The sequence below is a fragment of the Salmo salar genome, chromosome 26, assembly GCF_965601325.2.
Source record: "Salmo salar chromosome 26, fSalSal1, whole genome shotgun sequence".
Classification (NCBI taxonomy): Eukaryota; Metazoa; Chordata; class Actinopteri; order Salmoniformes; family Salmonidae; genus Salmo; species Salmo salar.
The window spans coordinates 25,443,927-25,458,604 of NC_138316.1; the positions used below are offsets into that span (position 1 = coordinate 25,443,927).

The following is a 14,678-nucleotide window of genomic DNA, read 5'->3' on the forward strand; positions in this document are numbered from 1 at the left end:
ATAGAAGAAGCTGAAAAAAACATAGGAGACAAGAGGCTAAGATTAATGCAGATGACGAGGTGATGTGAACTTTGAGAGTGCAACAACAATTCTTTGCCTCTGCCCATCCCTAAGCTCCCTCCCTCTCTCCAACACAACACACACCGTGTCCTCCCCTTCTCACTTACAACCAATAGATGCTGGTTTAATCGACCACTGATCCACCACACACACACAGACAGACAGCACATCACAGCACAGTAGATCCTTTTATAAAGACAACAAAGCGAAATATTCGGTCAAATATATATTGTTACATGCCTGCAAAGAGAGGAGTGCTGTGAGCTGACAGATATACACCCATATCTCTATTCACAGTATTGGATGTCCCATCTCCCTCTCTCTTTCTCTGCTTTCTCTTGCTCCATTCAAATACAATGCACACACACACAAATCAGGAGAGATTTGGGAGGAGTAGGAGCAGAGGAAATAGAAGAGTTGGGGTTAGAATTAGGGTTGAGGGAGGGGTGGAGGGGAAGGTTTGATGTGATTGGTCCAGAAGGAGGGTGGCTGTACAATCATATTCTTCTGAAAGCAGGGCTCAATGAATGAACACTCTTCATTTCAGGTAACCAGCCAACACAACATTGAGGTAAATGCTACTATGCCCAGGGATAAGCCAAGTACTTTCCATGCACAGGTGTGTCTCAAAGCTTTAACTGAGTGTCAGACTACTGTTCTGATATGGATTTGTACTCTGTTCTTTTCCAGTTCTCCTCCACAGCTGGCCAATAACTTGACTGACTGACTAAAACTGATGGTTGAACATTGGCTGGTTGTCCGAGGTATTCTCCATCTATCTTCCACTAATCCATTGTTTTCCTTAAACACGGAGGTGCAGATCACGTTTACAGATACACTGACAGAGAAACTGCCAGAGTAACTGTGTCTCAGATAGATGGCTGACAAGCAGATCAGGTAAGTGCGGATAAGGATATTGATGGAAACAGAAGAATCTGAGAGGATTTTATCACATTTTTTAATTGATGTTCTAGTTTGAGTCTTGAACTAATTCCGCCACCATTTTCCCGCTCTCTCATTCTTGTTTTTAACTTTTGTTATTGATTGGTCATTGTCACCTTTTCGATCCCTTCTCACCCTTCTCTCTTTCTCTTTCTCTCAGTTTACCTGCCAAATTGATCAATGGGGGAATTGCTGGACTGATAGGTGTGACATGTGTATTTCCTATTGACCTAGCCAAGACCCGTCTCCAGAACCAGCAAAATGGTCCCCGTCTCTCCACAATGCTGTTCAACACACACTTTTAACCAGTCTCATTTAGAAATTCTAAAACGTGCAGTTTGCTTGTAGTATCTGCATACCTCTGGTTGATTCTCTGAGGTCTTTGCAAAGTAATCCTTTGTGTTCACTACACAGGTCAGATTGCCTTATCAAGACCATCCGGTCAGAGGGATACTTTGGCATATACAGAGGTAGGACAAAATTGTGTGTGTTTGTGTTTGCGTGTGTTCATGTGTGTGTGTGTGTGTGTGCACACAGGTTTGAGCATGTTCTTTGTTTATGACTCTGTGTCTCTCTATTTCTTTGACCATTAGGTGCTGCTGTAAACCTGACTCTGGTCACTCCAGAGAAGGCCATCGAACTAGCTGCCAATGAATTCTTTAGACAGCACCTGTCCAAGGATGGGTGAGTAGTGCTCAGAGGCCTCTTTCAAATACCTGCCTGTCAAATACAATCATACACCAGTCGTAACTGACTGGTACACCAACCTCTTGCCCACTCTGATCTCTTTGAATAGATGTACTTGAAAGATGTAGTGTATACTACATCAGCTTTAACTGACTTCTTGTTTGGATTTGATATACATATCACAAATAGGATTCTAATAATATCTTCACTATGTGCTGGGATCTAGTGGTAATACATTAGAGGTATAAATATTTTGTAAACATACAGCATGGATGATAGGAGCAATAAGCTCCTGCAGCATTATCCGCATGACATACCTGGGATATCTTTAGCGTCCCTCAACACTTCCATGGGGACCAACAACATGGCTGATAAATTATTGAGTGACCTGCGCTAGTGAACTGGTGAATTATTAACATGTTTCTAAGACTGTGTGAGTGCGTCAGTGTGTGCATGTATGTTTCTTTATGTGTATCACTAATGGTATGTTTATTGTTTTATGCATGTTTATTGTTATGTCCTATGTGTATAGATACAGAGAGTTTTATGTTGCATGCATTTTGTTTAATGTATGGAAATCACTTGAGATAGCACCAGACCATCCAGAGAAATTAGCAAAGTCATTGAACCAAAATAATGATGACATTTGTTCTCTCTCTCAGTCAGAAGCTCACCCTGCTGAGGGAGATGCTGGCAGGTTGTGGTGCTGGTACATGTCAGGTAAGATCAGTTGGGGTATCAGCCTCAGACAGCTTTCTACTACCATCTTGTGGCTCAACAGTAATTATGCACAATAGTTGTGTGTCTGCCTGGGTATTTGAACTCTTCTGAAACACAGTCACACTGTCTCTCCATCTCTTTGTCTCTCCATCTCTCTGTCTCTCCATCTCTCTGTCTCTCTGTCTCTCCATCTCTTTGTCTCTCCATCTCTTTGTTTCTCCATCTCTCCATCTCTTGGTGCAGGTCATCATCACCACTCCCATGGAGATGCTAAAGATCCAGTTACAGGATGCAGGGCGGATAGGTGAGAAATGGGTAGAAGAAGGAGAGAGGAGGATGTATGTTCCCCAGTCAATGTTTCATGACTAACCAATGTCTTGTCAGCCAAACAAACACAAACAGATCACAGAGATCTGATCAGTTAGAACCAGTAACAACAGCATTGTTATTGTGTACAATAGTTATTTTATTGCTTGACCACATTTGTGACTCTTCCTTGTGTTCCTGTGTCTCCCCACATTTAAATTTGTTTGTCAACTTCTCCTGAGGCATTCCTGCTTCTCTGTCCCTGGTTAATGATGTCACACTTATGATACTGATGATGTTGTGTGTGTTATGACACATGTAGAGGATCAGAGGAAGCTGATGTTCAAGGCTGCAGTTGGGGTCCCTGGGGGCCCAGTGGAGTTGAGGTCCCATACAGCAATGCACCTCACCCGGGAGACGGTAAGGACATCTCCGTACAGCAATGCAGCTTACCTGTGGATGGTAAGGACAGTTGTGTGTGTGTGTAGACATGTATGAGTGTATATACAGTTGTAAGGTTTTTCCATGCATCGGCAAGACAGAACAGCTGCCTCTGGTAAGACAAGGGGTGGAGGTCTGTGTCTATTTGTCAATAACAGCTGGTGCGCAAAATCAAATATTAAGGAAGTCTCGAGGTTTTGCTTGCCTGAGGTAGAGTATCTCATGATAAGCTGTACACTACACTAATTACCAAGAGTGTTCATCTATACTTTTCGTAGCTGTCTATTTACCACCACAAACCGATGCTGGCACTAAGACCGCACTCAACGAGCTCTATAAGGCCATAAGCAAACAACAAAATGCTCATCCAGAGGCGGTGCCCCTAGTGGCCGAGGACTTTAATGCAGAAAAACTAAAATCTGTTTTACCTGTTACATGTGCAAGAAGAGAGGAAAGAAATTCTAGACTACCTTTACTCCAAACACAAAGATGCGTACAAAGCTCTCCCTCGCCCTCCATTTGGCAAATCTGACCATAATTATATCCTCCTGATTCCTGCTTATAAACAAAAACTAAAGCATGAAGTACCAGTGACTCACTCAATATGGAGGTAGTCAGATGACACAGATGCTAAGCTACAGGACTATTTTGCTAGCAAAGACTAGAATATGTTCCGATTTCATTGAGGAGTATACCACATCAGTCACCTGCTTCAACAATAAGTGCATCAATGACGTTGTCCCACAGTGACTGTACGTACATACCCCAACCAGAAGCCATGGATTGCAGGCAACATCCGCACTGAGCTAAGCTGTTCCAGACGACTGTGTGATCACGCTCGCCTCAGTCGATGTGAGTAAGACCTTTAGAAAAAAATTTGAACAATCTTTTTCTCCCCAATTTTAATCTTGTCTCATCGCTGCAACTCCCCAACGGGATAGGAAGGCGAAGGTCGAGTCATGCATCCTCCGAAACATGACCCACCAAACCATGCTTCTTAACACCCGCTTGCTTAACCCGGAAGTCATCCGCACCAATGTGTTGAAGGAAACAGCACCAATTGTGCGCCGCCCTATGGGACTCCTGATCACGGCCAGTTCTGATACAGCCCAGGATTGAACCTGGGTCTGTAGTGACGAATGTAGCACTGTGATGCAGTGCCTTAGACCACTGCGCCACTCGGGAGGCCCATGAGTAAAATCTTTAAACAGGTCAACATTCACAAGGCCGCAGGGCCAGAGGAATTACCAGGACGTGTACTGCGTGCATGCGCTGACCTACTGGCAAGTGTCTTCACTGACATTTTCAACCTGTCCCTGGCCGAGTCTGTAATACCTACATGTTTCAAGCAGACCACCATAGTGCCTGTGCCCAAGAACACTAAGGTAACCTGCCTAAATGACTACTGACCCATAGCACTCACGTCTGTAGCCATGAAGTGCTTTGAAAGGCACCATCAGCCCAGAAACCCTAGACCCACTACAATTTGCATACTGCCCCAACATATCCACAGATGATGCAATCTCTACTACACTCAACACTGTCCTTTCCATCCTGTTCAAAATGAACAATTACGTGAGAATGCTGTTCATTGACTACAGCTCAGTGTTCAAAGCCATAATGCCCTCAAAGCTCATCACTAAGCTAACGACCCTGGGACTAAACACCTCCCTCTGCAACTGGATCCTAGACTTCCTCACCAGCCGCCCCCAGGTGGTAAGGGTAGGCAACAACACATCTTCCATGTTGATCCTTAACACGGGGGCCCCTCAGGGGTGCGTGCTTAGTCCCCTCCTGTACTCCCTGCTCACCCATGACTGCGTGGCCAAGCACGACTCCAACGCCATCATTAAGTTTGCAGACGACACAGCGGTGGTAGGCCTGATCACCGACAACAATGAGACAGCCTATAGGAATGAGGTCAGAGACCTGGTAGTGTGGTGCCAGGACAACAACCTCTCCCTCAATGTGATCAAGACAAAGGAGATGATCGTGGACTACAGGAAAAGGAGGGCCGAGCACGTCCCCATTCTCATCAATGGGGCTGTACTGGAGCAGGTTGTGAACTTCAAGTTCCATGGTGTCCACATCACCAACACACTATCATGGTCCAAACACACCAGGACAGTCGTGAGGAGGGCAGGACAATGCCTATTCCCCCAAAGATTTGGCATGGGTCCTCAGATCCTCAAAAAATCTACAGCTGCACCATCGAGAGCATCCTGAATGGTTGCATCACCGCCTGGTATGGCAACTGCTCGGCCTCCGATCGCAAGGGGCTACAGAGGGTAGTATGTACGGCCCAGTACATCACTGGGACCAAGCTTCCTGCCATCCAGGACCTATATACCAGTCAGTGGCATAGAAAGGCCCTTATTTTTCTTAAAACTACATTGTTGGTTAACCTCTATGGGCTAGGTGGGACGCTTGCGTCCCACCTACTCAACAGCCAGTGTAATCCCGTGGCGCGATATTCAAATACCTCAAAAATGCAAAAACTTCAATTTTTCAAACATATGACTATTTTACACCATTTTAAAGACAAGACAATCGTTAATCTAACCACACTGTCCGATTTCAAAAAGGCTTTACAACGAAAGCAAAACATTACATTATGTCAGCAGAGTACCCAGCCAGAAATAATCAGACACCCATTTTTCAAGCTAGCATATAATGTCACATAAACCCAAACCACAGCTAAATGCAGCACTAACCTTTGATGATCTTCATCAGATGACAACCCTAGGACATTATGTTATACAATACATGCATGTATTGTTCAATCAAGTTCATATTTATATCAAAAACCAGCTTTTTACATTAGCATGTGACTAGCATGTGACTAGCATTCCCACCGAACACTGCCGGTGAATTTACTAAATTACTCACGATAAACGTTCACAAAAAACATAACAATTATTTTAAGAATTATAGATACAGAACTCCTCTATGCACTCGATATGTCCGATTTTAAAATAGCTTTTCGGTGAAAGCACATTTTGCAATATTCTCAGTAGATAGCCCGGCATCACAGGACTAGCTATTTAGACACCCAGCAAGTTTAGCACTCACCAAAGTCAGATTTACTATAAGAAAAATGTTATTACCTTTGGTGTTCTTCATCAGAATGCACTCCCAGGACTTCTACTTCAATAACAAATGTTGGTTTGGTCCCAAATAATCCATTGTTATATCAAAATAGCGGCGTTTTGTTCGTGCGTTCAAGACACTATCCGAAAGGGTAAATAAGGGTGACGAGCATGGCGCATTTCGTGACAAAAAAATTCTAAATATTCCATTACCGTACTTCGAAGCATGTCAACCGCTGTTTAAAATCAATTTTTATGCCATTTTTCTCGTAAAAAAGCGATAATATTCAGACCGGGAAAGCGTGTATACGTACAAAGAGAGAGAAAATAAAAACATCTTGTGCCCTCGTGCACGAGCCTGAGTCTCAGAGTACTCTGACCAGCCACTATCCAAATGCGATAATGTGTTTCAGCCTGGGGCTGCCTCGATATCATTCAGCTTTTTCCCGGGCTCTGAGAGCCTATGGGAGCCGTAGGAAGTGTCACGTTACAGCAAAGATCCTCAGTCTTCAATAAAAAGAGCCAAGATGAACAACAACTTGTCAGACAGGCCACTTCCTGTTCAGAATCTTCTCAGGTTTTTGCCTGCCATATGAGTTCTGTTATACTCACAGACACCATTCAAACAGTTTTAGAAACTTTAGGGTGTTTTCTATCCAAAGCCAATAATTATATGCATATTCTAGTTACTGGGCAGGAGTAGTAACCAGATTAAATCGGGTACGTTTTTTATCCGGCCGTGTCAATACTGCCCCCTAGCTTGTAAGTAAGCATTTCACGGTAAGGTCTACCTGTTGTATTCGGCGCATGTGACAAATAAAATGTGATTTGATTATGCCTGCCGTAAGCCAATTGATACAGTATGTGTATTACAGTGATTAAGACCAGAATTCAGACCATGACACAGGGAAGTCAGGAGGACACCTACAGCGGAGTGACAGAATGCATCAGGTAACCTCTCCTTCTCACTCTAACTCTTCCCTCCTGGTTTTAACAGGCCCTTTCTGATCGATTATATCCATATTATCTGATGGTAGAACATTAAAACATCTACTGGTACTATGAAATAAACGGAGAAGGCATTTTAGACTAGAAAATTCAGTACATGTCGGATAAAAAATGTCACGACCGTCCTGATGGGAACACCAGATTTGTCGTAAACTTTCCAAATATTGAATGAACTAAATACATTTTTTACATTTACATTTTAGTCATTTAGCAGACGCTCTTATCCAGAGCAACTTACAGTAGTGAATGCATACATTTCATACATTTTTTTTCTTTTCGTACTGGACAAGGTGGGATCTTTTTGTCTGTAAAATGAATTATGTGAGAAATGGTGGCGGAAAGGCTTTTAATTGCAAATATTGATTTAATAAAGTAATCTTGCAGTCACAAGATGAAATGAGTGGTCGTCCCTCTCCGACTTTGGAAAGCATACAGTTTATTAGGCTACAGATGAAATAAACTATGATGAACTTCACAGCATGGTGAAATTGCAAAGTGATGAGCTTGATGCTCCTTTCCCAAAAATATTGAGGGTTTTATTCTAGTGACAAAATGAACAACCAGTGCTTGGCTGCCATTTCACAATTAAAAATAATCTCGTGCTCATGTCCATAAACTCATTCTGATTTGTTGTGGCCCCCACAATCATTTAATAAGTTGCCCATCCCTGATGTAGGCTATACCCGCACTGTATCTACGAGCTGTTGGCTAGAGTGCATGTGCCAATACCAGAGTGGGCACATTCGCTATATTAACTCAATATTTTTTGTAACAAAACCATCAGTTGAAAATGTAATGGAAACCAATGGCATTTAACCGAGAAAGTTTTTTATGTGCACTACGTCATCATACACAGAATTTTATCTGCAAAAAGTTTATCTGATGGAAACACGTATCTGGTGGGAAAATTCTCAGATTTTATTCATGCAGATTTGAGAATATTCACATGAAAATCTGGTGCAAATTGGATGGAAACCTCGCTATAGATTAAGATTTGAGATGTACATTAAAAAGGTTTTGTGGCAAAACGCTATATATCCATTATTTAGCTGGAATGGAATGTTTGTATCCTGCAGATTTGAGATATAGATATATTACTTTATTGATAATTTTGTAAATATGTATTTTTTATATTGATGTCACAGACATATCAGTAGACAGGAATTCTAATGATATCTAGTTTATGTACACCAGTGGAGACTGATGAGGGGCGGACGGCTCATAATAATGGCTGGAATGGAGTAAATGGAATGGTACCAAATACACTGCTCAAAAAAATAAAGGGAACACTTAAACAACACAATGTAACTCCAAGTCAATCACACTTCTGTGAAATCAAACTGTCCACTTAGGAAGCAACACTGATTGACAATAAATTTCACATGCTGTTGTGCAAATGGAATAGACAACAGGTGGAAATTATAGGCAATTAGCAAGACACCCCCAATAAAGGAGTGGTTTTGCAGGTGGTGACCACAGTCCACTTCTCAGTTCCTATGCTTCCTGGCTGATGTTTTGGTCACTTTTGAATGCTGGCGGTGCTTTCACTCTAGTGGTAGCATGAGACGGAGTCTACAACCCACACAAGTGGCTCAGGTAGTGCAGCTCATCCAGGATGGCACATCAATGCGAGCTGTGGCAAGAAGGTTTGCTGTGTCTGTCAGCGTAGTGTCCAGAGCATGGAGGCGCTACCAGGAGACAGGCCAGTACATCAGGAGACGTGGAGGAGGCCATAGGAGGGCAACAACCCAGCAGCGGGACCGCTACCTCCGCCTTTGTGCAAGGAGGAGCAGGAGGAGCACTGCCAGAGCCCTGCAAAATGACCTCCAGCAGGCCACAAATGTGCATGTGTCTGCTCAAACGGTCAGAAACAGACTCCATGAGGATGGTATGAGGGCCCGACGTCCACAGGTGGGGGTTGTGCTTATGTAACAGTGTAGGTTCCGTCCCTCTCTTCGCCCCAACCCGGGCTCGAACCAGGGACCCTTGCACACATCAACAACTGACACCCCACGAAGCATCGTTACCCATCGCGCCACAAAAGCCGCGGCCCTTGCAACGCAAGGGGAAACCCTACTTCAAGTCTCAGAGCGAGTGACGTCACTGATTGAAATGCTATTAGCGTGCACCACCGCTAACTAACGAGCCATTTCACATCGGTTACACTCACCCCCCCTTTGACCTCCTCCTTTTCCGCAGCAACCAATGATCCGGGTCAACAGCATCAATGTAACAGTGTAGGTTCCGTCCCTCTCTTCGCCCCAACCTGGGCTCGAACCAGGGACCCTTGCACACATCAACAACTGACACCCACGAAGCATCGTTACCCATCGCGCCACAAAAGCCACGGCCCTTGCAACGCAAGGGGAAACCCTACTTCAAGTCTCAGAGCGAGTGACGTCACTGATTGAAATGCTATTAGCGCGCACCACCGCTAACTAACGAGCCATTTCACATCGGTTACACTTACAGCCCAACACCGTGCAGGACGTTTGGCATTTGCCAGAGAACACCAAGAGTGGCAAATTCGCCACTGGCGCCCTGTGCTCTTCACAGATGAAAGCAGGTTCACACTGAGCACATGTGACAGACGTGACAGAGTCTGGAGACGCCGTGGAGAACGTTCTGCTGCCTGCAACATCCTCCAGCATGACCGGTTTGGCGGTGGGTCAGTCATGGTGTGGGGTGGCATTTCTTTGGGGGGCCGCACAGCCCTCCATGTGCTCGCCAGAGGTAGCCTGACTGCCATTAGGTACCGAGATGAGATCCTCAGACCCCTTGTGAGACCATATGCTGGTGCGGTTGGCCCTGGGATTCCTCCTAATGCAAGACAATGCTAGACCTCATGTGGCTGGAGTGTGTCAGCAGTTCCTGCAAGAGGAAGGCATTGATGCTATGGACTGGCCCGCCCGTTCCCCAGACCTGAATCCAATTGAGCACATGTGGGACATCATGTCTCGCTCCATCCACCAACGCCACGTTGCACCACAGACTGTCCAGGAGTTGGCGGATGCTTTAGTCCAGGTCTGGGAGGAGATCCCTCAGGAGACCATCTGCCACCTCATCAGGAGCATGCCCAGGCGTTGTAGGGAGGTCATACAGGCACGTGGAGGCCACACACACTACTGAGCCTCATTTTGACTTGTTTTAAGGACATTACATCAAAGTTGGATCAGCCTGTAGTGTGGTTTTCCACTTTAATTTTGAGTGTGACTCCAAATCCAGACCTCCATGGGTTGATGAATTGGATTTCCATTGATTATTTTTGTGTGATTTTGTTGTCAGCACATTCAACTATGTAAAGAAAAAAGTATTTATCAAGATTATTTCATTCATTCAGATCTAGGATGTGTTATTTTAGTGTTCCCTTTATTTTTTTGGGCAGTGTATGTTGTTCGCATTGACTGCATTCCAGCCATTACTGTGAGCCGTCCTCCCCCCAGCAGCGTTGTAGTTCTTGACACAAAACGGTGTGGCTGGCACCTTCTGCCATACCCTGTTCAATGGCACTTAAATCTTTTGTCTTCTTTCAATTGTCTCAAGGCTTAAAAATACTTGTTTAACTGGTTTCCTCGTATTCATCTACATTGATTGAAGTGGATTTAACAACTGACATCAAATGAGGGATCATATATTTTACCTGGTCAGTTTTACCAGTCACGGAAAGAGCAGGTATTCATTTAAGTGATAATGCCCTCGAAACGGGTGTTGATAGGCCCAAGATGAAGTCGAGGGCCGGCAAACCGTGCCAATATATCCTCTAAACACCAGCTTTGAGGGCATTATCAATTTTATTCAACGGGTTACCAACATATTTTAATAAAAATAAATGTCATTTAGATGAAATTATTCTTACTATTTCATCCTTCACGAGATATATCTCAACACAAATCTAAGAACGCTCCCCAAGCCGGCTGGTCGTTCATTCTATCGGTTCGGTTGCCAGTGACACGACTCCGTCGTTAAGTCTTTTTTTCTGTATCTACGGACGGACCTAGTCGTTAGTATGGAAATTGAACTTTTAGTACGGACTGGCAACATTCTTATCCATTGCTTTCTAGCTAGCCAACTACGGCTAACTTAGTCACATCAAACAGTGCAGACAGAAGAAAAGCAAACTGGCGTCATTTGCGTTTGTTTAAGCTGTTTTCTAGTGACATTTATTTGGATACATCCATAACAACAAGCTAATGATGCGCAATTTCCCCTGACATAGCTCTCTCGTCAGGACACTGAGTATTCAGAGGAGCTAGCCAACAACACAGCTAACACAATCACTTCAAACTGTAGCCTAAAAAGCCTATTCCTGCTCTTTTCCCACGATGCATCAAACACATTTGGTGTGTCGTCATACTGGTCTCTGACTTGTGGTCAGACTCGCTCGTGTGGAACCACCTTAAATTTGCGCCTTTTTTCACGGTTGATTTGAATGTCATTGAGAACAGCGAAGTGTCAAAGATTTTTTTTCGCCAAAAATCCTTTCTGAATTTAAAGGTAATCCTCGAAGTAATAATCTAGTTTTTCAAAAGTATCTGTAATCTGATTACAATATTTTTGCTGCTAACGAAATGAATTACAGGTACAGTTTTTTTGTAATCCTTTACATGTAACGGGTTAGATGTAATCCGTTACTCCCCAACCCTACCCTTAGTGTATGACATCATCTTATCTAGGGTTCGATATCTATAATCACCAATGTATCATTTGTACAGTTCTTATATATATATATTTGTCACATTTGACTGTAAAACCTTGCCGTACTACTGTTTTCTCTGTGAGTGAGGTCGATATATGGCATTTTGCAACAACATATGATAGTCTCTCTGAAATGAAACCATCTAATGATAGATTTCAAACAAATACATTTAATAACCATAACCTGATTAGATGGGGAAAAACACACCCATCTCTGTCTATATTTCATCATGTCAACTGTCTATTTGGGGCTACGGTTTGTTTTGGACAGGACCATAGTAATGATGCTGAGGAAATTCCGAAGTTTCATTTCCAGTCAGAACTGTTTCTATTAGTCAGGAACGGAGAACTGGCATCTCAGCTGGCTTTCACTGCCAACAAAACATTACTGGTAATATGTCCATATGAACTATGTTTGGTTTTAGTATTTTTTTCTAAACTTTGGGCAAATGTCTCATGTGGTTTTCAAGCTTTTGGGAGGGTTTCAAGCTGCTGAATCTGGCAGGTAAATGCATCCAGGAGATAAAAAAAAATGTGTAGCTTAAGTATCACTTTCACTAGCTAACAGGGGGAAAAAAATGGCTAGATTATTTTTTACACCAGTCTGGACACTATTCCTTTTAATTCCAAGTCAGATTGAGATTGACTTCATAATTTAAACCTAACCTAACCTTAGCTCTTGAGAACCCACGGCCATCCAGCCATGGGTTCTCATTTGAACAATAACAGCGGGGTCAATGTTTTGTGTAACTGTTAATCATCACCGTGTGCAATACAGTTTCGGAAACCTCAGAAATTCTATTTTCATATCACCCCAAAATTATTTTACAAATACACAGATTCCCACTGAGGTGTTTTGCATTGCACTTCCTGAACTAATGGAAACTCAGGAGGGAACAACAAAAAACGTTGGCTTGAAGTTGTTACACAGAACACCTCAGTGGAAATCTGTGGTAAAACAGTGTATCTTTTATATTTGTAAAGTTATTTATGGATAAGTTCAGTGTTCAAGGTTTCCAAAACCATATTGCAATCACCGATCAATTATTTCTAGATAGAGGGTTTCACACTTGACCAAATAACTTCAGCTAATGAAAAGGAACATTGAATGACTCCAATTGTAACGAGTGTGCTGAGAGTCATTAACCAAGTTCAAGGCATGAGTGTTTTAATAAATAAAAGGAACAATGACCACACAGACATGAAAACAGAGTCAATAAAACCTGAAGAAAGAACCAAGGGAAGTGACAGATATAGGGAAGATAATCAAGGAGGTGATGGAGTCCAGGTGAGTGTCATGAGGCGCAGGTGCGCGAGACGATGGTGACAGGTGTGTGGGATACTCAGCAGCCTGATGACCTAGAGGCCAGAGAGGGAGTATATGTGACACCAATGTAAAATTGGAGTCATGAGAAGGGCTAACCTAACCTATGACCTGACCCATCACCTTATATATATATATTACTGCCCCCCAGTTGTGACATCCCAAAAAACACACAAAAACTCTACAACCCATATTTCTTCTAGCCTCCCACAAATGCTTTATCTTCTTAACACTAAAACTGAAACAAAATAATATAAAAATGAAATATGTATATTTTCATACAACTTAAACTAAATAGAAACTAGTACTAATGTAAAAACGAACAGAAATAAAAACAAATATAAAAACACATAACCTTGCTGTGCTTTCTCCATACTGATATGTCATTATGCTACCAACATGACGTCATCATGATAGCACTGGCCATAAAAGTTTAAAACTAGTTAAAAACTTATTTTTTCCTTTTTTTGTTACCTTTCAAAATTCTAATATTTGGTAACACTACACGAAGGTACTATTTTAAGTGTGTTTTAAGTACAGGCATTTGCCAATATAAAGGAAACACTTGAGTAAAGGAGGGATACAAAGTATTTTGAAAGCAGGTGCTGCCACACAGGTGGGGTTCCTGAGTTAATCAAGCAATGGGCATGCCATTACTTTGGCTATCATGGCTATGCCCTGTAGGATGACAATGCCCCCGTCCACAGGGAAGGAGTGGTCACTGATCTGGTTGGCTGAATATGAAAATTATGTAAACCATATGCCATGGCTATTTCAGTGAGCAGATCTCAACCCAATTGAACACCTATGGGAGATTCTGAAGCAGTCCCTGAGACAGTGTTTTACACCAAAATACAATGATTTGCAATTGAGGACTAAAAGCTAACTAGGTTTTCTAATGCCTTCTTTGTGAGGCATTGGAAAACCTCCATGGTCTTTGTTATTGAATCTTTGTTTGAAATTCACTGCTTGACTAAGAGACCTTACAGATAATTGTATGTGTATGGTACAGAGATTAAGTAGTCAAAAATCATGTTAAACACTACTATTGCACACATAGTGAGTCCATGGAACTTATGTGACTTGTTAAGCACATTTTTACTCCTGAACACATGTAGGCTTGCCATAACAAAGGGATTGAATACTTATTGACTCAAGACATTTCTGATTTTCATTTTTATTAATTTGTAAAAGTTTCTAAAACCAAAATTCCACTTTGACATTATGGGGTAATGTGTCTAGGCCAGTGACATAACATCTCAATTAAAACATTTTAATTTCAGGCTGTAACACAACAAAATGTGGAAAAATCAATGGATGTGAATACTTTCTGAAGGTACTGTACATGTCGATAGCAGAGGGAGCACGCCCTAATCCACATTGACGGTGGTGCAGTGGAGAAGGTG

The 14,678-nt window shown here is 42.6% G+C and overlaps 1 protein-coding gene across 1 annotated transcript; it reads left to right on the top strand.

Moving 5' to 3' along the window:
- Positions 1–784: 784 nt before the first annotated feature.
- LOC145864319 (mitochondrial glutamate carrier 1-like) lies at positions 785–4,012 on the top strand. The gene is made up of 8 exons (XM_082969941.1): positions 785–957; positions 1,163–1,288; positions 1,417–1,472; positions 1,596–1,686; positions 2,352–2,409; positions 2,653–2,713; positions 3,038–3,135; positions 4,004–4,012. The coding sequence occupies exons 1-8, from the start codon at positions 938–940 to the stop codon at positions 4,010–4,012; spliced, it is 519 nt and encodes a 172-aa protein (XP_082826067.1). The 5' UTR covers positions 785–937.
- Positions 4,013–14,678: the final 10,666 nt, after the last annotated feature.

Bases quoted from the DNA above. Each gene is read 5' to 3' on its own strand.
- LOC145864319 (XM_082969941.1), top strand. From the start codon at position 938: ATGGCTGACAAGCAGATCAG. The intron at 1,687-2,351 runs GTGAGTAGTGCT...TCTCTCTCTCAG, and splicing joins CAGCACCTGTCCAAGGATGG to TCAGAAGCTCACCCTGCTGA. The intron at 2,410-2,652 runs GTAAGATCAGTT...CTCTTGGTGCAG, and splicing joins GTGGTGCTGGTACATGTCAG to GTCATCATCACCACTCCCAT.